Source organism: Mauremys mutica, chromosome 8 (genome assembly GCF_020497125.1).
Source record: "Mauremys mutica isolate MM-2020 ecotype Southern chromosome 8, ASM2049712v1, whole genome shotgun sequence".
Taxonomy (NCBI): Eukaryota; Metazoa; Chordata; order Testudines; family Geoemydidae; genus Mauremys; species Mauremys mutica.
Genome location: NC_059079.1, coordinates 67522473 through 67547936, shown reverse-complemented (window position 1 = coordinate 67547936; position 25464 = coordinate 67522473). Strand labels below are relative to the sequence as shown.

The 25464-nt window shown below is 48.6% G+C and overlaps 1 protein-coding gene across 2 annotated transcripts in view; it reads right to left on the bottom strand.

Annotated features, from left to right (window-relative positions):
* The window catches only part of TEDC1 (tubulin epsilon and delta complex 1), a 209330-nt gene that overhangs the window by 164400 nt on the left and 19466 nt on the right, over positions 1 to 25464 (bottom strand). For both annotated transcript variants that reach the window (XM_045028053.1, XM_045028052.1), the window contains exon 3: positions 22859 to 23061. In XM_045028053.1, the coding sequence (XP_044883988.1) occupies positions 22859 to 23061 (203 nt within the window). The remainder of the gene's footprint in view (positions 1 to 22858; positions 23062 to 25464) is intronic.

Sequence of the window (25464 nt, the reverse complement as noted above, 5' to 3'; positions counted from 1 at the left end):
TTTATTGGTAGGCATGCAGTGGAGGGCTTCCGAGAACTCAGCCAGAGGGAGAGGCAGCTCTAGCCGGTCTTGGTCACCTGCGCTGACCATCGAGAGTCCATCCCAGAGCACACTGCAAGCGTTAGGATTGGTCGGATCCGGGGAGAAAAGGCCTGCATAGAAGGCCCTGGCCCTCCCGCACATCTCCACCAGATCCATGAGGGGGGTGCTGTCCTCTGCCAGGAGGCAGGTGACGTGCTTCTTGGCCCCCCTCTTTTTCTCCACGGCATAGAAGAAGCAGGAGCCACGATCCATCTCCCGAAGGAGGCGGATGAGGGATCTAACAAAGGCACTCCGGGCCCAATGGTCCTCGAGGGCCCGGAGCTCCTCCCACTTCTCCCGGCACACTCCGCAGAGGGAAGGATCCTTGGGGCTGGAGGCCTGACGCCTCTCCAGCTCTAAGATCTCCTGTTCCAACTGCTCTATCGCCGCATCCCTCCGTCGGCTGGCGCCCAGGGTGTAGTCACGGCAGAAGAGCCAGGCGCGCACCTTCCCCACATCCTACCACTGCCACACCGAGGGAAAGGTGCACCTCTGCCCTCACCAGGCCAGCCAGAACTCCCGGAAGGACACCACGGTGGTTAAGTCCATAAATGGCTATTAGCCAGGATGGGTAAGGAATGGTGTCCCTAGCCTCTGTTTGTCAGAGGATGGAGATGGATGGCAGGAGAGTGATCACTTGATCGTTGCCTGTTAGGTTCACTCCCTCTGGGGCACCTGGCATTGGCCACTGTCAGTAGACAGATACTGGGCTAGATGGACCTTTGATCTGACCCAGTACGGCCGTTCTTATGTTCTTAAAAAATCTTAATTAGTAATAACTGTGTGTGTAAGTGAGAGAGACGCACAAACAAGGTGAGTAAGGGAATATCTTTTAGGACCAACTTTTGTTGGTGATGAAGACAAGAGCTCTTCCTCAGATCTGTGAGGTGTGTCTCTACAAACATACGCCTACCACAATGGGGCCTGATCTCAGCTGAGGGTACTTCAACACTAAAATAACAAAACTAAAAACTTCACAGCAACGACTGTCAGAGCTTGGGTCAATTGACTCGGACATGCACTAAGGGACTAAATTTAGTGCTGGAGACTGGGCTCTGAGACCAATCTGCTTTGGTGGGTTTCAGAGCCCAGGCTCCAGCCAGAGTGGGAATGTCTATGCTGCTATTTTTAGCATTGTAGCAAGAACCTGAAGGTATGTCTACAGTGCAGTCAGACCACCTCAGCTGGCCCATGCCAGCTCACTCGAGCTCACTGGGTTCAGGCTAAGGCAGGCCTGCACAACTCGTAAAGCGGCGAGGGACATATTACTCCGAAGAAAACAGCTGAGGGCTGAAACACCCCGGCCCCGCCAACCCCCCCCTCCCAGTGCCGCCCAGCCCCCCCCCCGAAACACAACCCCCCCCCAAGCACCACCCGCCCTGCGAAAACAACCCCCCAGGCGCAGCCCAGCCCCCCCGCTCCCCCGCCCCGGAAACAAACCCTCCTTCCCCAGCGCCGCCCCACTGAAACAGCTGTATTGAACCTTGGTAATATGTTATAGCAGGCCCCTAAGGTAGTATAATTAAGGTAAAAGAAAAATGTCTTTTTGCTAGAAGTACAATAAGATCTTCCCCCCACTTTGTAATCAATTGCCCTGTTGAATGAATGAGGTGTGAATGAGGAAGGCGTGGAAGGCAGGCACTTCCAGACAGCTGCAACCCTTGGAGAGGGGATGGGAGCCAGACCAGATCAGTAGAACAGGTCAGCCACCGACTCGTAGCTCGTCTCCTCAGCCCCCCTCCCCTGCTGCCAGCTCACCTACCCACTCGCCTCCTCAGCCTCCCACCCCCCACGGCTCACTTGCCCCCCCGCCAATGCCCACCCGCTCGCCTCCTCAGACCCTGTCATAGGTTTATTCCCCACTTTGAACTTTAGTGTTCACAAGATGGGGACCTGCATGGACTCCTCTAAACTAAAATTCTAGTTTAGATCTGGTTCTTGCTGCCACCAGTGAAGTTTTAAGTGTCTGACACACTCCCTGTTCCCCCAAAACTTTCCCTGGGGAACACAGATTCAAACTTGAATCTCAACACAAAGGGAAACAACCCATTTCCCCCCTCCCCTCTCCTAGTGCTTAGGAGAGATACCTGGATTCAAATTCCTTGAATCAGGACAAAGAGGGATTCACTTTTCCCCCCTCCCCTTCCCCTGAAAATCCAAACAAGGGAAGAAATCAATCAAGTTCTAAAAAGAAAAGATTTTATTAAAAGAAAGAAAGAAAGTACACTATCCCTGTAATACCAGGATGGAAAAATTTACAGGGTCTAACTTATAAAAACTGGAGAGACTTCCCCTCCCTCCTCAGAATAATCAAAGTAACAGCAAACAGAAATAAAGATATTCCTTCAGCAAACACACAATTGCAAATGTAGAAATCAAATTATAAGACTAGTCCGCCTTTCTAATACTCACTAGACTGAATAGAAGAAAATACTTCAGGAAAGTTGGAGAACTTGAAGAATATGTCTGGCCTCTCTTAGATCCAAAAAGAGAACAACAACTTAAACAAAGAACACAGACAAAGACTTCCCTCCACAGAGATTTGAAATGATCTTGTCCCTTGATTGGTCCTCTGGTCAGGTGTTCATCAGGTTACTGAGCTTGTTAACCCTTTCCAGGTAAAAGAGACCTTAACCCTGATCTGTTTATTTATGACAGCCCCCATCCCAGCTCGCATACTCACCCCCCCCGTGACTGCCCACCCGCTCGCCTCCTCAGCCTCCCACCCCCTGGCCAGTGATGAGCTGCCAAAATCTTAACAACCGGTTCCCTCCTCACCCCACAAGGGGGTCGTGACCCGCCCCCGAACCCTGGGATTCCTGCCCCATCCAACCCCCCGCGTTCCTGGACGCCCCCCCCGGGACTCCTGCCCCATCCACCCCCCTTCCCTGTCCCCTGACTGCCGCCCGCCACCCCATCCAACCCCTCTTCTCATTCCTGACGGCCCCCCCGGGACCCTGGACCTCATTCAACGCCCGTTCCCCGCCCTCTGACCGCCCCAACCCCTATCCACCTCCCCCGAACTCCCCTGCCCACTATCCAACCCCCCCACCCGCCCCCTTACCGCGCTGCCTGGAGGTGGCTGGTGGCGCTACAGCCGCGCTGCTTGGCTGGAGCCGAGCCACGCCACCGAGCTCGCAGCCTCCCCCCGCCCCGCTTCCTGCAAATCAGCTGTTCGCACGGGAAGCCTGGAAGGACTGAGAAGCAGGCCCGTGCTCAGGCCCGCGGAGGTGGAGGCGGAGCGGAGGTGAGCTGGGACGGGGAGCGGTTCCCCTGCATGCCCACCCCCAGGTTACCTGCTGTAGCGCGGGTGGCCCTCCTCACGTCCCCCCCCTCCCCAGCTCACCTCTGCTGGGGAGCTGGGGCCAGCCGCCGGCTCATCTGCCCCCCCGCCACTGCCCGCCAGCTCGCCTCCTCCGCCCCCCTCCCTCACCCGCCGCTTGCCTAGTCACACACACACACACCCCGTGGGCTGCACAGTGAGCCCATGCAGGCCGCATGCAGCCCGTATGTTATGCAGGCCTGGGCTAAGGGTCTGTTTAATTACATTGTAAATGTTCAGGCTCTGGCTGCAGCCCAAGCTCTGGGGCAGTGGCTCTCAATCTTTCCAGACTACTGTATCCCTTTAAGGAGTCTGATTTGTCTTGTGTACCCCCAAGTTTCACTTCACTTAAAGACTACTTGCTTACAAAATCAGACAAAAATATAAAACTGTCACAGAACACTATTACTGAAAATTTGCTGACCTTCTCATTTTTACTATATAATTCTAAAATAAATCAATTGGAATATAAATATTGTCCTTACATTTCAGTGTAGAGTATATAGAGCAGTATAAAAAAGTCATTGTATGAAATTTTAGTTTGTACTGACTTCGCTGGGGCTTTTTATGTAGCCTGTTGTAAAACTAGGCAAATAGCTAGATGAGTTGAGATGAATTATTTTTCAAATAGAATTCAGTAACAAAATCAGTGCAAAAAAAATCTGAGCAATTTAAAACAAATACATTAAAAAGTGAATAAATTAATGGAACAAAGAGAAAGAACATTCATGTCTATTTTACCTGCACATACAGCAACTGGGGCTGTCACAAGTGTATGTGAAGCTGTGGTTGTCCTTAATGTCCTCCGGGATGGAGTGGTAAAGGTAGGGATGTGGCCCCTGATGCCATGTGGAATGCTGGAGGGAGTGCGGGGGAAAGTGCTGCAATGGAGTTTTCCGTGAATTGTTGAACCTGTAGGTCCACAAGAGTCTGCAGCATTTGTTTGCTGCTGGAGAAACTCCATTATGTCCTAGTGCATCTCCCTCCCCTTTTCCTGATGTCTCACCTGGACCATTCTCCTGTCTGCTCTTTCCTTCCCGGTCTCTCTGCAACATTCACTCTCCAGGCCCTTTGCTCACTGTCTGATGCAGCCCTGGCTTGCAGGATCTCACTGAACATGTCATCCTGAGGCCGCTCTTTTCTCCTCATCAGGCTCCAGGATTCCATCGGTGTGGAGCAGGAACTCCTCAATGCCACAATGGCAGCAGTTGCAGGTAAAACACACACAGGTACCACTGTCGGTACAGTCACGATGGAAAGTGATAGTTATGATTCAGAGCTCCCTTTCCTTGCTCACGTTTTAAACCAGACATGCTTAAGTGTCAAACTTCTGCTTCAGAGAGCTTGTGCATGGCACCACTCGCAGCTCCAGCCATAGTGAGCATGGCCTGCTGGGGTGAGGGAAATGAGGAAGGAGTTGCTCAGTTGCATGAAACTATGAGTATAGGCAGGGACGGCTCTAGCTTTTTTGCTGCCCCAAGCATGGCAGGCAGGCTGCCTTCAGCAACGCGCTTGTGGGAGGTCCGCCGGTCCCGCAGCTTCGGCATACACACCGCCGAATTGCCGCCGAATCCACAGGACCGGCGGACCTCCCGCAGGTGCGCCGCCGAAGGCTGACTGACTGCCGCCCTCGCAGGGACCAGCAGGGCGCCCCGCAGCTTGTCGCCCCAGGAACGCGCTTGGAGCGCTGGTGCCTGGAGCCACCGCTGAGTATAGGGCAATGGCAGTGAAAACAGGCACCATTTTCCACAGGCCGTAATGATTTTAGCAGATATCTCACTACTGAGAACCAAGGCACAGAGAGCGCAGCTGCTTCTGGCAACCCAAAGCTGCTCAGGCCCGTACGCTGCTATGCCAATGTATCGCAATGGTGTCTGCCGATTTTATCACTGACTAGTGTGGGAAAGTGTGCTACCACAGAGGAAGAAATAAGGTTGTAATTCCTAGAAACCTTCGGAAGAGTACTGCAGTGTAACCTCCATGAAAGTTTCATTGAGATCTCTCTGGAGGATACAAGGGACAATCCTGTATAAACAAGCTGCTCTGCATGGTCTCCCCTGCCTAATCCTACAGAGGAATGTAAAGCAGATAACAGCGTTACTTATCTTTGCTGTATCGCTACCTCTTCTAGTACTAGTAAATTAATGAAAAGTCAATAGCTGTGTCTATTAAATTGGAGGAACCATCAGTACATCATTGTAATGGGAAATACAATTCCACACGTACCCAAGCTTCCTTCCCCTGCTTTGGGCTCATCCATGCTGATCTGCTGGGACTGACTGGACAGTGGTGGAGTCTTAAACAGGTCCTGGCTCGCGGCATAGCTTAACCCCCTGCTAGCAGGTCCCCCATCCTCTTCCTCCTCAGCCAGGGGCCTGTGACTCGGGTTCCTCAGAGGTATCCACAGTGTTCTGCGGGCTGATGGTGGGGTCTGTGCCAAGTATGGAGTGCAGCTCTTTGTAAAAGCAGCATGTCTATGACTCAGCACGGAATTGACCGTAGGCCTCCTTGGCCTTCTGATATGCTGCAGCACTTCCTTTGCTTTCACATACCAATGGTGCTGATACCTGTCGTACCTTTTCTCCTGCATCCCCTGTACAATCTGCTCGTAGATGTCCACATTTCTGGGGCCGGTCCGCAGCCGTGCTTGCACAGCCTCTTCTCCCCACAGGCCCAGGAGAGCCAATATTTCCTGCCTACTTCAAGAAGGAGCACGTCTGGAACCTGGAGCCAGCATGGTCAGCCGGCCAGTTGCACGAAACAATGGAGAGATGCTAGGTATGCTCGCCAAGCCAGACAATCAGGAAAAGGCATTTTTAAGGGATAGGACAGTGGAATACACAATTTTGACCAGAGCAGTCAGAGCCAGGCATAGTGGTACAGCTGCTGGAAGACAGTTAGGGTCAATATAAGTAACATAGTATCTACAATCAGACTGAGTTGACTTAGGTGCATTGACCATGGCTCAATTCTGCTCTGGGAGGTGATGTTACTGCATTGGTGGAAGACAAATTTAAGTGCAGACACATGCACAACTGGATCAATACAATGCAGCTTACTTCGACCTAACTTTGTAGTGTAAACCAGGCCTGAGTTTATTTGGTCTTGCTGGGGAGAAACAACTATATCTGCAGGAGGCATAAATTCTGTGGTATCACTAGTAATTTCTTATTATGAGATCACAAAGAGGGATCTGATTTAAGATGTACAGTAAGAAGCAGGAGCTGATTTAATTGACAAAACCAAGATCCAATGTCTATGCAAATTTCCCTAGTAATAAACAAGAGAATAAACACCACTATCATCCCTTAAAAAACAGCAGCAGCTACACACACTTAAATTAGTTTCCATTTTAGAGATAATACCAGTGTCAGCAGTATTGCTCATTGTAAGCATAGCAAATAATCACACACAGTACAGCTATTATTTACATAAGTCATCATTTATTTACAGAATAGGAGAAAGTTTTGTTTGTCACTTCCTAAAACACAGCACTAGTAATTAGGTTGATGTGAAAGTGAGATTTATGTGCAATTATTACATAAAACTGAAAGCTATCATCCTATTTTCATTATATATTTATCCTGCAATATACTTTAAAACTGTTATGATCTGGTAGAGACTGTAATCGGGATTCTAAATATCTTCACTGGTTTTTATTAAACTCACTACACCCAAGAACTTACGACATCCCAGGCCTGATTTGCACAAGGCCTAAGCACACACGACTTCAAATGAAGTTATGGGGAATTATAGCTACTCAGCACTTCTGCAAATCAAGCCCCTATTCTTTACATTGGACATAGAAAAAAACCATTCTTCTTGCACACAGTGACTGAATAGGCAGCAAATAGCTTTCCCCAATGCTGTACTTCCCCAGCTGAGCCTGCAGCAGCAGCGATGCTAAGATATCCATTCCAAAGACTGCAGTGAGAAACTATGGTGCAAATTCACAAATAATTAAATAAAAAGGCCATGTTAAATTTTCCATATTTAGAAACAAAAGGAAAAAATCCAACAAATGGACACCACATTTTTAAAGGCAAATATTTTTCTTTAGAGAGATTGTAAACAATACAATTTTGAAAAAAACTGATAAATTTGAATTTGCTGCACAGAAATGGCAGCACAAGGGTCCCAGAAAATTCCTGATCTTTCAAGGTGACTGTCATGGCCGGATGGATGCCCTGAAGGTCTAAAGCAGACACCCGCCTTTGGAGAACTTTTACAATAAACTCCACCCACCTTTCATTGTTCTCATGTAGTGGTAAAGTATTTAATAGTGTTCCATTAGTAAGCACTTACTACAATACAGTAATGACGTAAAGTGCATCAGCAACATGAATGAAGGGAACGAGACAAGACTAAGGGCATGTCTACACTACAATCTTAAGTCGACTTATGTTAGGTAATTACTGCGATGGCTGATGTCCATACTACCCTCCTCCACTCAGTTACCAGGAGCGCTTCCACTGACTGAAGAGGGGCAGTGTCGTGGGGCTAAGAGGCAGGGCTCTCACCTCCACACAACCCCCCACCCCCTCCACCGGGAGCCCAGCTGTCCCACCGGGGCTTCTCGCCTTGCCATTCCCAGCCGGGGGAAGCCACCTGGGGGCTTCTCACCTCTAGCTGGTAAATCTGCACCAGGAGTCCAGTTGGCTTCTATGCTCCTGGCAGGGAGCAGAGACCCTGGGGGCAGCAGGGCTCCCCGTGGGGTGCAGGGAGCCCAAGCAGCAGCCCAAGCCAGGAGCCTGGGTGGCAGCCCAACTTGGAGCAGAGACCTGAAGCCACTTTCTTGTCAATTTCACAGCTACAGCAGAGCCATGAAATTGACAGCCAACAGCCAATGTGAGGAACCCAATGTCTACAGGGACACTGCGTTGCCCGAACTACACCAACATAAACCATATGCCTCCTGTGGAGTTGGAGTTATTATGTCGGTGCAGTAGGGCACTTACATCGGCAGGAGCAAAGCTGTAGACCAAGCCTAAGTTAATGGTTTTCTCTGAATGATTAGGTTTCTGTTTTGCAGTTTAAAATATTAGATGAAGGATAATACATCATCTCCAACACAGACACAGGCAATTCATTGTTATGTTCTTCACTGCAACTCAGCCACATTGCTCATATGTAATATGTATTTTATACTACTCCAGGGACATGCATTTTCTCTCATATCGCTGTGCAGAATTATGCTTGGAAAGGTCTACAAATCCCCCAAAATTTGGTAATGGTCCCGCCCAAAGCATTTCTAGACCTTGTTAAAAGCTGGTAGTTTTTGAAAACAAATGTTTAGTATTAATGGTAATGCTTCTTTTTTAATGTTCATGGAGGAAATGTTTAATAATTTAATAAAAAAGGTAATTCTCAGATAAAAATTACATTAGGATGGAGTTAAAGCTGAGAATATATAAGGGCAAAAAAATTACAAGAAACAGGCATGTAATGAAGCCAGAAAATTCAGAGATCAGGTTAAACTTAAATCCAAACAAGTTAAGGTCTGCAAATGCTCAGTTAAGGTATCAAAACAACACTAACTCATCCCCTGTAGTGACACCCGGGGTGAGGGGGGGAGGAGAGTGGTAATCAGAATGTTGTGATTTTATGAACTATTAAGGCTAGCAATATGTTTTAAACCACTAAAAAGCTAGAACTCACATTATGTGATGCTCTGGTGATGCTCTGCATGTGTGCTAGTAAAAGTTACCTTAGGGAAAAAAGCACAAAGATTTCTGAAAGTTTGTATCAATTTCTAAAAATTTTTGAAATATGTCAAAAGCCTAAGTCTATGGCAAATTTGATTTCTCAAAGAAAACCTTGAAGTCTCAAAAAAAAAAAAAACCACGAGTAAAAATGCAGACAAAGTACCTGAAAAGTTCTGCAAGAGGAAAACATTTTCACGCCCAAAAATTCACTTCTGGGATGAGAAAACAAGCATTAAGTAGTCTCAGACCAAATGGAATTTTTTCAGACATTTAAGAACACCTGAAAATAGGATCTTCAAATGGAAGTGCTTCCTCAGCAAGAACGGCACTGTGCTTTTAAGTCTGCAAGCTGCTGAGAACTCCAGCCAAAACCAGCTACACACTTTAACCAGTGATGAGCTGCCAAAATCTTAGGAACCGGTTCCCTACTGGGTCTTCGGCGGCACAGCTCCGGCGGCTGAAGGACCCACCACCGAAGACCCGGTAGAGAACCGCCCAGTGAGTACACCCCCCCACCCACGTCCTGCCCCCCCCCTCAGAAACCACAACCCATAACCCCCCCTGCCCTGCTCCTTGTCCCCTGACCACTCCTTCCCAAGACCCCCAACCCTAACTCCCCCCCAGGACCCCACCCCCTGCCAAACTTGCCCCGCTCCCTGTCCCCTGACTGCCCCGACTCCATCCACCACCATCCCAACAGACCCCAGGAACTCCCACGCGGCGCCTACCCAACCTCCCCTTCCCCATCCCCTGTCTGCCCCCCCAGAACCTCTGCCCGATCCAACCCCTCCTCCCCCGCCCCAGTCCCGGCCCTGGCCTCTTACCCCTGCCGGGGTCGGGGCCAGGGTCGGAGCCGCAGCCGCGGGGCCCGACTCCCCAGGCCCGGCCAACACCGGGACCGGCGCCGGAGCCGCAGCCACGGGGCCCGACTCCCCGGGCCCGGCCGACACCGGGACCGGCGCCGGAGCCGCAGCCGCGGGGCCCGACTCCCCGGGCCCGGCCGACACCGGGACCAGCGCCAGAGCCGCAGCCGCGGGGCCCGACTCCCCGGGCCCGGCCGACACCGGGACCGGAGCCGCAGCCGCGGGGCCCGACTCCCCGGCCCCGGGCCGGCACCGGGACCGGAGCCGGAGCCAGAGCTGCAGTGCCCGAGCTGGGCCAGGTCCGAGCCACGCAGGCGGGACCAGCCTGAGCCGGGGGTGCTTGGCTGGGACCGGGCTGGGGCGCTCGGCCAGGGCCAGGAGGAGCTGTCCCGCCCCCTCCCCCACACGCCTGGCTTACCTGCCTGCTCCTTTTTTCAGGCTTCCCGTGAACATTTGATTCGCGGGAAGCAGGGGAAGGGGAGGAGAAGGAGGGCGGAGCATTCAGGGGAGAGGGGGAGGTGAGCTGGGGCCGGGGCCGGGCAGACAGCTGCCCGAGCCTTTGTTAAATTTAAAAGCTTTTTAGAATCGGTTGTCCTGGAACAACCGGTTCTAAAAAGGCTTCTAAATTTAACAACCGGTTCGCGCGAACCCCTGCGAACCGGCTGGAGCTCACCACTGACTTTAACATGTGCTTAGCTAGAAGTACGTGTGCAGTCCCAGTGAAATCAATGGAGTTACACCACAGTAACCAAGAGAAGAATCCAGCCGTACTGTGTTTATCTTAAAGACACAGAAGGCCAAGAACATCAGCTACTACTGCTTGTTCAACAGAAATGAATGTAAATTTAAACATTTTGCACATAGTGACAAGCCCATGTAGGGAGGCAGACAGTAAGAGCCCATCCTGTTAAGGGAAAAATGCAGTTAATCCCTAATTAATCTACAATGACAAATCTTCTAGATTTTAGAATTAAATTCTGACTACTCTACCAGAACAAGCTATGTCTGAATCACAAATGAGATCTGAAGCCCACTAAATAGCTCATAATATGCCAAACACCATACATATCAAGAGCCAATTATATTAATTCCGTTCATTTGGTCTCAAGATATTGCTGTATGACTCTTCCTTCTTTGCGGTTTCTTAGCAACACAATTTTGTTCCCATTTGCAGTGGATGAAAATGGCTAAGTATTTCCACAGACTCCAAGGAACATCAGACCAATTATTTATTTAAACTGAGACATCGGTGTGCATGACACTTTCCAGACAAAACAAAACCACCACAAGGAGTTTACAAGATAGGGCCCTAATCCAGCAAAGATTTAGGCACATGTTTAACTTCAAACACATTTATGTTTTTTTTAGGATCAGGACCTAAATGCTTTCTAACACAATAAGCTAAGCAGTGGAGAGGGGCTCAGGGAGGGTTATAGCCAGTAAGATATTGTGAGGTCTGCTTATTGTGTGTGCTGTCATATATATAATCTTTTATAAATTACATTAAAATTTGAGGCAGTGGCCAGTAATGATCAGGATGGCTAGCAACTAAAAACAGCAACAAAGCTGTTGTTTAACTGCTACAAAATAAAACCAGTAAGAGACAGAAGAAAAAAAGCCAGTTCATTTTTGTTTATTATTTCATGTTCTGGATTTTTGGTTTCTGTTATCACTTTTTAATTCACCATCTTTGTAGATGTGGGATTTTCCACAGCACCAGCTAACATGGAACCAAAATGAATCATAGTGTGTGCCATTCTCTGATTAGCTATCCAGTGGTTGCTACCGGGATGTACTACCAGAAGCCCCAGGTTCCCCTCCAAATCCCTGGAGGAAACCAGCCTTAGCACACTTTCATTTATAATTCAATTGTTCTCTGCCCTGAAAGCCCCATGGCTTTTCTAGGGGCTTTGGGATTTTTGTTTTTATTTTTAAACCTAGAAGCATTTGCCAGAGAACTCTTGCAAAATCAGAGACTATATCACATCACAACATGAGAGTGAAACCCCAAACTGAGAAGGGAGGGGATTTTCCAGGAGACTGTTTAAAATCCATTACTTGTTTTTGTTAAACCCATTCACCTTTTGAAATATTCAGCCTTCATCATCATCATTATTATTTATATTACCTCAGCCTAGGAGGCCCAGTCCTGGATCACGACCCCATTTAAGCTAGACACTGTATACACACACACACAACAAAAAGATGGTGCCTGCCCCCATGGGTTTACAATCTACCCCTACTCTCTACAACTGAGGGCTCAGAAAGCTTACCTCCCCGATTCTCTAGACCTCCAAGGGGTTATCAAGCAGAAACTGGAAAGACAAGACTTGATATTTGGGATATTTCTATGATAAAGACAAGCAAAAAGAACTTTTCAAGCCTCCTTTATACACAATAAAGAGCAAGTTGTGTCCCCTTTGCCCAGCTGCTCTGCCTCACAAATGGGAAGCGTCTGGGAACTAGAGGATCAGAATGATCAATGATTTCAATGTTTTTGATGCAACTGAAAACTCCTCTGTGAGGAGCACAGGAGCTATCTGTGGACATGTCAACACTAGAAGCACTTTACCAGTATAGCTATAGCCATATACTATATTATGCTGGCAAAGCACTCCTAGTATGGACACAGCTTATATAGACAAAGCTGCCCTTTTACAGGAATAGCTTACCCCACCACCCTCAAACAAATCTAGATATCCCAACTAAAGTGCAGTTTTGCTTTTATAATTAGGTCCACACTAGGGATTTCTATCAGCACAGCTACATCAATCAGGGCTCACAGCTCTTCATACTCCTGACCAATACAGCTATGCTAGTAGAAGCCTGTAATGTAGACACAGCCTGTATTTTTATGAATATTGTGGGAACCTCTATGTGATTATGAGTGTGTGACTTCTACAGAGAAGCCTACGGGTAACTCAGTTCTATGAGGCTCTGTAAGACCACAGGAAGGCAGATAATGAAGGTGAATTAAGCCCAGTCTCCAGCACTTGATGAGAAAGATACCATCAGTATCAATGGAACTGGCGGATACAGCTTGTAGTCTTCCTCATCTATAGGGTCAGGAGGAAGTTCCAGTTGCTCACTTGGACAAGAGAGGTGATGTGACAACTTATTAGATATCACAGTCCCCGGGTATCATGGTGCTCATGAAATGCCTGTGCAACAGGAAGGTCAAAGCTGGGTTGTGGAGGGCCCCAAGGGCTGGGGCACCTCCAGTCCCAAGGAGAGCGTCCTGATTTGGGAAGGAGATGCTGGTTCCAGGAAACTCTTGACCTCCTGTCTAGACAGATCTCGCTTGGTGGAAGCAAGGATGGTTCCTCCAGAATATCTGATTTTCCGATTATGAGAAGTTCAAATCTCGCTCAATCGTTCTGCCAATGGTTCTGTCAAAGTAAAGTCATGGCTAGTAGATGGAAAGGGGGTAGACTTCTCCGAGAGCCAATGTCTCTTGGTGGAGTCAAAATCTCCCTGGTGAGGGTCAGTCCTGACAACCAATGCAGATCCAGGAGAACAAAGACATTTGCTGAAGTGGTGTATCTTTCCATTCTCCTTGGGTCACCCACGGTTTTGTCAGCCCATACAGACAGAGCTGAAGTAGGAAGGTTCTGAGTTGGCAGATCCGTAAGGGACTGGGACAGTATCCCCAGTGGCTAAGGTTCCTGACAGATGCTCTTTGTTTGTACCAGCAGATCTGGACAGTACTGCTAGCAATGGCACTGCCAGTGCAGAGTCCGGTAGCAGCGGAGCCTTGCTCCTATGCACCTTTCTATCATCGACATCCTAAGTCTTTGGAAGCTGGGCATGAAGACCTGACCGACCTGGAATCTGTCCACTTTGGAGTGGACTGAGAGGGGGATCTGCTCTTGTGCTTCTGAGACTGTGCCCTGCTCTCCTGCAGAAATCCTGAGAGAGGGGCCACAGGTGTAGTCTCCCACATTCCTGCATCAGGCTTCATGGTAGGAAATGTGCTCTTTGATGACTCTGGATAATGTACAGCAGGGTTCATCCAGCCTTCTCCATGAGGTGCTTTTTAAGCCAAAATGCTTGCACCTATCAGGTCCAGCTAAGAAAGGAGTGACAGATGCTGCACCTGGCGGAGATATGCACTTCCGCCAGGCAGTGTAGGCAGTGCTGGTGGTCATCACTGATCAGGAAGGTACAGAGACAGGAGATGCAGCTTTTCAAGCTTAGAATCATAGAATCATAGAATCATAGAATCTCAGGGTTGGAAGGGACCTCAGGAGGTCATCTAGTCCAACCCCCTGCTCAAAGCAGGACCAAACCCAACTAAATCATCCCAGCCAGGGCTTTGTCAAGCCTGACCTTAAAAACCTCTAAGGAAGGAGATTCCACTACCTCCCTAGGTAACCCATTCCAGTGCTTCACCACCCTACTAGTGAAAAAGTTTTTCCTAATATCCAACCTAAACCTCCCCCTCTGCAACTTGAGACCATTACTCCTTGTTCTGTCATCTTCTACCACTGAGAACAGTCTAGATCCATCCTCTTTGGAACCCCCTTTCAGGTAGTTGAAAGCAGCTATCAAATCCCCCCTCATTCTTCTCTTCTGCAGACTAAACAATCCCAGTTTAGCTTGGTATACTGTGCATAAACTAATTCCCATACAGTAACTCCTCAATGTTGTTTCATTGTTATGTTGCTGATCAATTAGAGAACGTGTTCATTTAAAGTTGCGCAAAGCTCCCTTATAACGTGGTTTGGCAGCCACCTGCTTTGTCCACTGCTTGCAGAAAGAGCAGCCCATTGGAGCAAGCTGGTGGGGGCTTGGAACCAGTGGACTGGCAGCCCCCATATCAGCTCCCCACTCCCCTAAGATCCCTGTGCAGCAACTGTGCAGCAGCTGCCCAGCAGGCTATCAATTGCTGGCAGTTCAACTGTCCCTCCCACCACTGCCATGTGCTTCTCCTGCCCTCTACCTTGGAGCTGCTCCCAGGAGCCTCCTGCTTGCTGTGCAAGAGAGGGGGCTAGGGATGCTAATGTCAGGGTGCCCTCCTCCCCCCTGCTCCTGTCCCCCACTTTCCCCATCTCCATAGTGTGTGGGGGGACATAGGAGGGAGCTTTCTGGCAGCAGCAGCTGTCTCAACTTGCTGATCTACTTAAAAAGGCAATGTACTTAGAGTGCTGTCAACATACTTAAAGGGGCAATGCGCATCTCTCTCTCTCTCTCTCACACAGGGTGTGTGTCTCTGTCTGCCATGCTCTCTCCTCCCTCCATTTGTGCTGCCTTGTAGAGTGTGAGGCTACATTAACAATGTGTTAACCCTTGAGGGCTCAGCCAAGTGCTACTTCATCATTTAGCCAGTAAGGCATTCCCTGGGAAATATCCCACCCTCTTCCACCCTCTGACTTCACCACCTCAACCAAGCTTCACAATTATCATTGCTGTGTACAATATTAAATTGTTTCAAAGTGTGTGTGTGTGTGTGTGTGTGTGTGTGTGTGTGTGTGTGTGTGTGTGTGTGTGTGTACACGTACGTACGTACCCAGGCCAGTTGGGAACAGCAGAGTAGTAGAAGGGAGCCAGTGAGCCAGAGGAGAGGAAGTGCATGCGAGGAATTAGAAACAAGAGGCGTGCAAGAGGCTGAGAGTGAGTAGGCATACTGCTGGAGGACTGAAAAGTACAAGCGTTATCAGACAACAGGAGGAAGGTCCGGTGATGAGGACAAAGAAGGTGTTGGGAGGAGGCCATGGGGAAGTAGCCCAGGGAGTTGTAGCTGTTGCGCAACTGTACCAGGAGGCACTCTAGACAACTGCAGTCCATAGGGCCCTGGGCTGGAACCCAGAGTAGAGGGTGGGCCCAGGTTCCCCCCAAACCTCCCAACTCCTGATCAAACACAGGAGGAATTGACCTGGACTGTGGTTTCTACCAGAGGGGAAGGTCTCTGGGCTGTTTCCCGATCCACAGGGTGAATCTGTGAGGCGAGCAAACCCGTCAATAAGCACAGGACCCACCAAGATAGAGGAGGAACTTTGTCACAATATATAGTCTTTTGTCTGGTGAAAAAAATTTCCCTGGAACCTAAACCCCCCATTTACATTAATTCTTATGGGGAAACTGGATTCACTTAACATCATTTCACTTAAAGTTGCATTTTTCAGGAACATAACTACAATGTTAAGTGAGGAGTTATGAGCCAGAGGGATCCCCAGGGTGGGGATTCTAACTATCCACTAGCTGTACTAATAGAACCATTAACACTAATTACACTAAAGATAAAAATGATAAACTTTGAAATATTTACAGGTTTGAAGACAAAGGAGAAGTTCTGGACACTAAAGTTTCCAATTCAGGTCATGCAGCAGTAAGAAGGAACTGAAGAGGTGGTTGGTCCACCCAGCGCTACTCCATGGATCCTTGATGCAGAACACAAGCAGAGCAGAGGCGCAGACACGGATCAACGGACACTGCTTTCAAAAGTTCTCAAGTCTCAGGTGCATGGAGCACATGTGTACCCATAGTGGAATGCACAGAGGGACCAGTTCTCAAAGGAGGCTAAGTTTACATAAGGCAATATGCTTTAAGCCTTAATGTTTTTGTTATTTTTAACCTTTTCTCTGTTTGTGCTGCTCCTATGATAAATAAAGCAGATTCTGTTTTGAACAAGCTGTTTTCTGTCACAACTTCTGGAGAAGATTCCATAGCAGGTGTCAAAACCAGATATGGTTGGTCAACATGGGGTACTGTAGACTGGTGATCCAGTCTAAGGCCTGGTCTACACTAGGCGTTTAAATCGGTTTTAGGAGCCTAAAACCGATTTAACGCCACAACCGTCCACACTAGGAGGCACCTTATATCGATTTTAATGGCTCTTTAAATCGGTTTCTGTACTCCTGCCCGACGAGAGGAGTAGCGCTAATATCGGTATTAACATATCGGAATAGGGTTAGTGTGGCCGCAATCGACGGTATTGGCCTCCGGGAGCTATCCCACAGTGCACCACTGACCGCTCTGGACAGCATTCTGAACTCGGATGCACTGGCCAGGTAGACAGGAAAAGCCCCGCGAACTTTTGAAATTCATTTCCTGCTTCCCCAGCGTGGAGATCTCATCTCATCAGCACAGGTGACCACGCACAGCTCATCAGCACAGTTAACAATGCAGTCTCCTGAGAATCGAAAAAGAGCCCCAGCATGGACCGCTCGGGAGGTAATGGATCTGATCGCTATATGGGGAGATGATTCAGTGCTAACAGAACTGCGTTCCAAAAGACGAAATGAAAAAGTATTTGAAAGAATTTCTAAGGCTATGACGGATAAAGGCCACAGCAGGGACTCCGTGCAGTGCAGAGTGAAAGTTAAGGAGCTCAGACAAGCCTACCAGAAAACCAAAGAAGCAAACGGAAGGTCCGGGGCAGGTCGAAAAACATGCCGCTTCTATGATGAGCTGCATGCAATTTTAGGGGGCTGCGCCACAAGTACCCCACCCCTGACCGTGGATTCCGAGGTGGGGGTTGTAATCTCTGCCATGTCTGAGGATTATGCAGACGGGGAAGATGAAGAGGAAGAAGAAGAGGAAGACCTCGCAGAGAGCACACAGCACTCCGTGAACCCCAGCAGCCAGGAGCTTTTTATCACCCTGACGGAATTACCCTGCTCCCAGCCCTCACAAGCAACTATTCCAGAGAATGACGCCCTGGAAGGGAGCTCTGGTGAGTGTACCTTTGCAAATAGCAAACAGTGTTTTTTAAGCAAGCCTTTTTTAATGATTGATTTGCCCAGAGGACTTGGGATGCATTCGCAGACAGTATAGTTACTTAGAAAAGTTTGTTAACATGTCCGGGGATTGAGAGGAAATCCTCCAGGGACATCTCGATGAAGCGCTCCTGTAGGTACTCCAGAAGCCTTTGCAGAAGGTTTCTGGGCAAGGCATCCTTGTTCCGCCCACCATGGTAGGACACTTTACCATGCCATGCATGTAGCAAGTAATCAGGTATCATTGCGTGGCAAAGCATCGCAGCGTATGGTCCCGGTGACTGCTGGCATTCAAGAAGCATCCGCTCTTTATCTTGTTCTGTTATCCTCAGCAAAGTGATATCGTTCAGGATAACCTGGTTAAAAATCAGGAATTTAAGTAAGGGGGGTGGCCATTTTTCTACTGGGTTCGTGGAATGCAGCAGCTTAAAAAAAACACTTTCCTGCACGTAGCGAAGCGGGGGGAGGGGAGGAGTGAAATGCCGATGATCTTTTCTGTTTGGTCACCGGCGAGGCGATCTTCCCCAAGCTACCGGACAAGCAGTGGGTGGGGGGGAGGGGGAAGGTTGTTGATTAGCAGGGAGCTAGCGTGGTATTAGCCATGCGTTGGGGGGGGAGGGGTAAATCACTGAGACAGTGGCTTACCATGGCCGCATGCAAGCTGAATCCTGATGCCTGGACCTGTGTCTGAGATCTGTAACCCCAGAGATGCAAGCAGTCACTATTAAGATGAAAAATGCGACCTTGTAGGGAAATCACATGTGCTATGTAAGGTGAATAGTGCTTTTCACTGTGAAAGAGTATAACCATTGTTCTGTAAAATGTATCTTTCTAAATATTTATCTCCCTCATGCAGCTGCAAATTTTTCAAGCGTCCCTCCTCCATCCCAAAGGCTAGCACAGATAAGGCGGAGGAAAAAGAAGACGCGAGATGAGATGTTCTCGGATATTATGGAAGTTACACGCAATGAAAGAGCTCATCTGAATGAGTGGAAGGACGTGGTTTCAAATTACAGGAAAGAGGCCAGTGAACGTGAGGACAGGAGGGACAACCGAGATGAGAGGTGGCGGCAGGAAGACCGGCAGGAAAATCAGCGGTGGCGGCAGGAAGATCAGCGGTGGCGGGATGCAACTCTGGGGCTGCTGCGTGATCAAACTGACATGCTCCGGCGTCTTGTGGAGCTTCAGGAACGGCAGCAGGATCACAGAGTGCCGCTGCAGCCCCTGTATAACCACCCTCCCCCCTCACCATGTTCCTTAGCCTCCTCACCCAGACGTGTAAGAACGCGTGGGGGAAGGCTCCGTGCACCCGCCCACTCCACCCCCGTGGACAGCCCAACCAGAAGGATGCCGTTACTCTGAATTATTTTTTAATGGCCTTCTCCATCCCTCCTTTCCTCCTCCCAAAGCACACCCTTACTTCTCTCCCTCTTTTTATAATGAATCAATAAAGAATTCATGCTTTTTAAATGAGAGTGACTTTATTTGCATAAGTAAGCTGTACTCGAAGGGGGAGGGGGAGTTGCTTACAGGGACTGAGTCAATCAAGGGGGTTGGGTGTTCATCAACAAACACAGCAGTCACACTGTACCCTGGCCATTGATGAAGCTCGTTTTCAAAGCTTCTCTGATGCGCACCGCTTCCTGGTGTGCTCTTCTAATCTCCCTGGTGTCTGGCTGCGCGTAATCAGCGGCCAGGTGATTTGCCTCAGCCTCCCACCCCGCCATAAAGGTCTCCCCCTTACTCTCACAGAGATTGTGGAGAATACAGCAAGCAGCAATAACATAGGGGACATTGGTTTGGCTGAGGTCTGAGCGAGTCAGTAATGTGCGCCAGCGCGCCTTTAAACGGCCAAATGCACATTCCACCACCATTCTGCACTTGCTCAGCCTGTAATTGAACAGATCCTGACCACTGTCCAGGCTGCCTGTGTATGGCTTCATGAGCCATGGCATCAAGGGGTAGGCTGGGTCCCCCAGGATAACGACAGGCATTTCAACATCCCCAACTGTTATTTTCTGGTCTGGGAAGTAAGTCCCTTGCTGCAGCCGTTTAAACAGAGTAGTGCTTCTGAATACGCGAGCGTCATGAACCCTCCCTGGCCATCCCGCGTGGATGTTTGTGAAACGTCCCTTGTGATCCACCAGTGCTTGCAGCACCATTGAAAAGTACCCCTTCCGGTTTACGTACTGGGTGCCCTGGTGCTGCGGTGCCAAGATAGGGATATGGGTTCCATCTATCGCCCCCCCACAGTTAGGGAATCCCATTGCAGCAAAGCCATCCACTATGGCCTGCACGTTTCCCAGAGTCACAACCTTTCGTAGCAGCAGCTTAGTGATTGCTTTGGCTACTTGCATCACAGCAGCCCCCACAGTAGATTTTCCAACTCCAAATTGATTCCCGACTGACCGGTAGCTGTCTGGCGTTGCAAGCTTCCACAGGGCTATCGCCACTCGCTTCTCTACTGTGAGGGCTGCTCTCATCTTGGTATTATGGCGTTTCAGGGCAGGGGCAAGCAAGTCACAAAGTTCCATGAAAGTGCCCTTACGCATGCGAAAGTTTCGCAGCCACTGGGAATCGTCCCACACCTGCAACACAATGCGGTCCCACCAGTCAGTGCTTGTTTCCCGGGCCCAAAATCGGCGTTCAATGGATAGAATCTGCCCCATTACCATCAGGATCTCCAAAGCACCGGGGCCCGCGGTTTGAGATAATTCTGTGTCCACGTCCTCATCACTGTCATCGCCGCGCTGCCGTATCCGCCTCTTACTCGCCTCGGTTCGAAGGTCCTGGTTCAGCATATACTGCACGAGAGTGCGCGAGGTGTTTAAAACATCCACGATTGCGGTATGGAGCTGAGCAGGGTCCATGCTTGCTGTGCTATGGCGTCTGCACGGTTCACCAAGCAAAAAAGGCGCGAAACGGTTGTCTGCCGCTGTCAGGGAGGGAGGGAGGGGTGAGGCTGTACCCAGAACCACCCGCGAAAATGATTTTTGCCCCATCAGGCACTGGGATCTCAACCCGGAAATGCCAAGGGGCGGGGGAGGCTGCGGGAACTATGGGATAGCTACGGGATAGCTACCCACAGTGCAACGCTCCAGAAATCGACGCTAGCCTCGGACCATGGACGCACACCACCGATTTAATGTGTTTAGTGTGGCCACGCGCACTCGATTTTATAAAATCTGTTTTACAAAACCGGTTTATGCAAATTCGGAATAGTCCCGTAGTGTAGACGTACCCTAAAAGTGAAATGAATCTGAGTTCCACTCAGAGAAGTGCACATTAGTCTGCCAGTTGAAAGAAATACCCAAAAAGAGAGATTACAGATGAAGTTCACCCCAAACCATAACATCCTCCTGGAGGGAATAATTTTGAAGTTTCTCTCCCTCTCTCGTTGAATATTAGCTGTACATTTTTAGAGCTGGAATAGTTATATGCACTGATTTATCAAGACAGTTCTTGTTCACTGTACCCACTGAAGTCATGTGTTCCTTTTCTATTGCTCATGATGTTATTTTGTTTAATGTCAGACCATTCTCTACATGCCTAATAGATGGAATTTTAATTCTTAAAAATTATAAATAAAATCAGAAGAGCAAGCCTACATGGATTCACTCCACATAGTTGCTCAAGTGAGCAGGACTTGTAAGAAGAACTTTGCCCATCTAGAAATACTGATGAACCTTGGACACACAGGAAAGAGAAGATCAGACAAAGGGAGGGGTGTCTCAGGACTTTTGTTGTCTTCAGAAATCTGTAACTCTCAGAGTAAAGTCTCTGTGGCCAAGAAACTCTCTTACCAAGCCTGTGTTCCTTGCTTTCCTACCACATTGTCCCCAAAGGGATGAAAGTAAGAAGTCCAAAGTGCCCACAGTCTGGATGGAGACAGTGCAAGCAACTGGGAGGGGATGTTCAGGTCGTCTTTGGGCAGCAGTGTCTCATGTCCCAAGGAAGGACATTGGGCAAGAAGTCTGAGCCCAGGAGTGTGCTCTATGGCTAAAAACAGTGACAAGACTCTACCTTGACCTAGATGGCTTGGAAGTGCATAGGATCCAGGGAGTGGGTCCACTCACATCTCACTGGTGACCATGCAAAAGAGTACTAGGCCAGGTTGTAACACTTAGCACTGGTCATTTTAAATTCAGCCTCCATGTCCTTTGGTTTTAAGAGCAGGGAGTTTATTTGGAGTAGGTGTGTAAGTGTGGAGGGAGAAATCACCTTTTACAGAATCATAGGACTGGTAGGGACCTTGCAAGGTCATCTAGTCCAGACCCCTGCATTCATGGCAGGACTAAGTTATCTCTAGACCATCCCTGACAGGTGTTTGTCTAACCTGCTCTTAAAAATCTCCAATGATGGAGATTCCACAACTTCCCTAGGCAATTTATTCCAGTGCTTAATCACCCTGACAGGAAGTTTTTCCTAATGTCCAATCTAAACCTTCCTTGCTGCAATTTAAGCCCATTGCTTCTTGTTCTATCCACAGAGGTTAAGAAAAACAATTTGTCTCCCTCTTCCTTGTAACAACCTTTTACATACTTGAAAACTGTTATCCCCCCTCAGTCTTCTCTTTTCCAGATTAAGCAAACCCATTTTTTCCCCAATCTTCCCTTATCGTCATTTCTTCATTCCCCAACTTATTTTATAACACTCAGGCAGAGTTTAGAGAGTATCATGTGCTAGACCTTGTATGTGAAGTAGAGAATTTTAAATGGAAAGTTATCAAATGTTATTGGTCTGTGCAATTCGCTTGGCCACCGTTACAGATTTCCCAGTTTCACCAGATACAGCAGATTCCCAAGTAGCCTTAGCTCGCTTCAGAGCAAGCTTTCTGCACAATGACATCTTTTTATTGGTGGAAGCATAACAGTAAATCTCACTACTCCCTCAGGAAGGCTGAAAGCTCATTAGTTACTCAATGAATAGGGATAGCTACTATTAGGCACTCAAATATTTCTATTTGCCACTTCCTGGCATATTCCACACACCAAGAGAGACCTCATACAGCCCACCCCTTTGCCTAAATTGTAGGAGAACCCACAGGTATTGTCTAGAAAGGGAAAATCCAGAAACCCATAATACATACATACTTGCCATTTTAAATCCTACTATAGTAGCAGATTAACAATTGATGGGGTGGAGAGGACAAACAAAAAACCTGCTCACCGTGCACACAGAGGCTTCATCCCCGATTTTCACTCTATTCACAGTCAGTAGCCGCTCCAGCAGGCTGATTCTGTTTAGGAGCCAGGAAAATGCCAGCAGCAACTCTCTGCTCCCCTGTGAGCCATCGGAGGGGAGCTGATAGAATTCTGGCCTGCCATAGCCATAGTACCATAACACTGACTTTACAAACCTAATTTGGGTGCCTGGAAAGTAGAAAAGCAGGAAAATGTGTCACATTGCACTGCCCACCCTTTTCTAGCTGCTTCCTGGAGAAAATTAACCAAATTTCGTGTCATACTAAGGGTAAGGGAGACTGATGTTCTCTGGTTAGGCATGTACAGATATAATATAGGCGGCAAGAATGCAAGCTTCCCCTATGCTGCCCCACCCTGACCCGCAGGAACCACCTCTATAGAGGGGAATAGAAATTCAGTCTCCAGACCCATTCAGCCTCCAAACCCATTCAGCCCTTGGCCTCTTGTGGTGGATGCCTTTCCTACCAGCCACTGGACTCAAACGCACCCCTCCTTTCATATGGGCCCCCAAACACGCTACAAAATGGCAATTGTTTTAGGTCACTGTTGAACTGAGGTGGATCAAAACCTAGAGATGAAAGTTTCCATAGCCTACTACAAATCTCTGAGCACCAGTGAGCAAATAAGGTTATAGCAGCATACATACAACAGGCACACCAGGCTGCAGAGACTGCATTTTATGCTCAGCTACATTCTCTTCCATTTTCCTTCACCACAGATTTTACTTGACAATTGCAATGTAACCTGAAGAAGAGGTTTGCTTAGCTTGAAAGCTTGCCTCTTTCACCAAAAGAAGTTGGTTCACTGAAATATATTACCTCTCTCACCTTGTCTCTCCCAATTACAATGAAAATACTACGGATTGTAAAGCAAGAGTCACTTCACTAGAGGAGAAAGATAAAAGGTTAAACCAATGAATAAAGTTTCTTCCCTTCCCAAGTGAAGTGTTTTAATATCAACATGTTGTTTCACCACAAAGCAGCAGTAAACCCAAACCCAGGGCCCCACGTAGTCAGTGCTTAACTTCTGTGTTTTCTATCACATCTGTATATTCCTCATTTGCCTATTTCTTTGTCACTAGCATGATAAACTTCTTGTCTGGTCACATGCACTGTGAGCTTTTCCCCCTGTATGCTGTTGACTAATGAAGCTCAAAATAACAATGCCGGACTTCCAAAGAAAAAGCATGAATGGAAAGAGAAACTTGTGACTCTAGAAAGATTATTTGTTACTCTTAAAAAATAATTCCTTGGGGAAAAGGGTCTAACCACATCACTTGAGCTGTGAAGTGTTAAGGGAGTTTTGCATGCTAGAAGCAACCATACAAAGCTAAGACCCAGCCACTAGAAGCCCTAAGCTTGAATGTACTTATTACACTCAAATAGCTCTCATTACACTTCAACTGCAGCACATCACTTAGCAGTGGTCAGTGGCAGGAGCTGGTAAATCTATACAGGCAGTAAGCCCATCCCATTTCGGCAATGGGAAAATAAGTAAATACTTTGCTTTGTCTGAGTGACCTGCCTCTGGCAAACTGAAGCAGTGTTGTGGGGAGCCACATCCAGTCTTTCCTGGCCACAGAGGGGGTAGGATCCCCGAAGAACCTCTCACTCCACAATGCATCCAGAATGGCAGCACTCTTGAAGATGCAGCATGTATAACATACATAAAACTGTTGCTCCTCAGCACAGGCTAGGAACAGTACCTAAGCACATGGGTGTGCTCCATGTACGAATGCTGGATGGACATAGGCTCCTCACCATAAATACATATCAGAAAACAAGACTGTGAGCATGACTTAGCAGGCACCACAACCTAGCCCAGGGGTCGGCAACCTTTCAGAAGCGGTGTGCAAAGTCTTCATTTATTCACTTTAATTTAAGGTTTCACGTGCCGGTAACACATTTTAATGTTTTTTAGAAGGTCTCTCTCTCTAAGTCTATATATTATATAACTAAACTAATGTTGTATTGTAAAATAAACAAGATTTTCAAAATGCTTAAGAAGCTTCATTTAAAATTAAATTAAAATGTTGATCTTATGCTGCCGGCCCGTTCAGCCCGCTGCTGGTCTGGGGTTCTGTTCACCTAGGCCGGCAGCAGGCTGAGTGGGGCCTGCGGCCGGGACCCCAGCTGGTAAGGACCCCAGACCGGCAGTGGGCTGAGCAGCTCGGCCTGCTGCCACTCAGGGGTTCCATCCACCGGCTCCTGCCAGCCGGGATCCCGGCTGCCAGACCTGCTCAGCCCGCTGCTGGTCTGGGGTCCCGGCCCTGCCCATGTACAGTGGGTACCTACCTTCTCCCTGGTTCTGGCCCATTCTCTTCCTCTCTCTCTGCACTGAGCTGAGAATGGGAGTGCACTGAGCACAGAGCTGGAGGTGAAGGAGCAGGCTGGGGGTTGGGATGTAGGGTCTGGCCAGGAGCTAGAATGAGGGAGGGGGCTCAGGGTTGGGGCAGGAAGTTTGGGTATGAAGCACTTTGGGTATGGGGCAGCTCCCATTTGGTGCAAGGGGTGCATGTGGGAATGTTTGGGGGGGGTGCAGGAGCTCCCGTTTGGTGCTCAGGATGGGGGT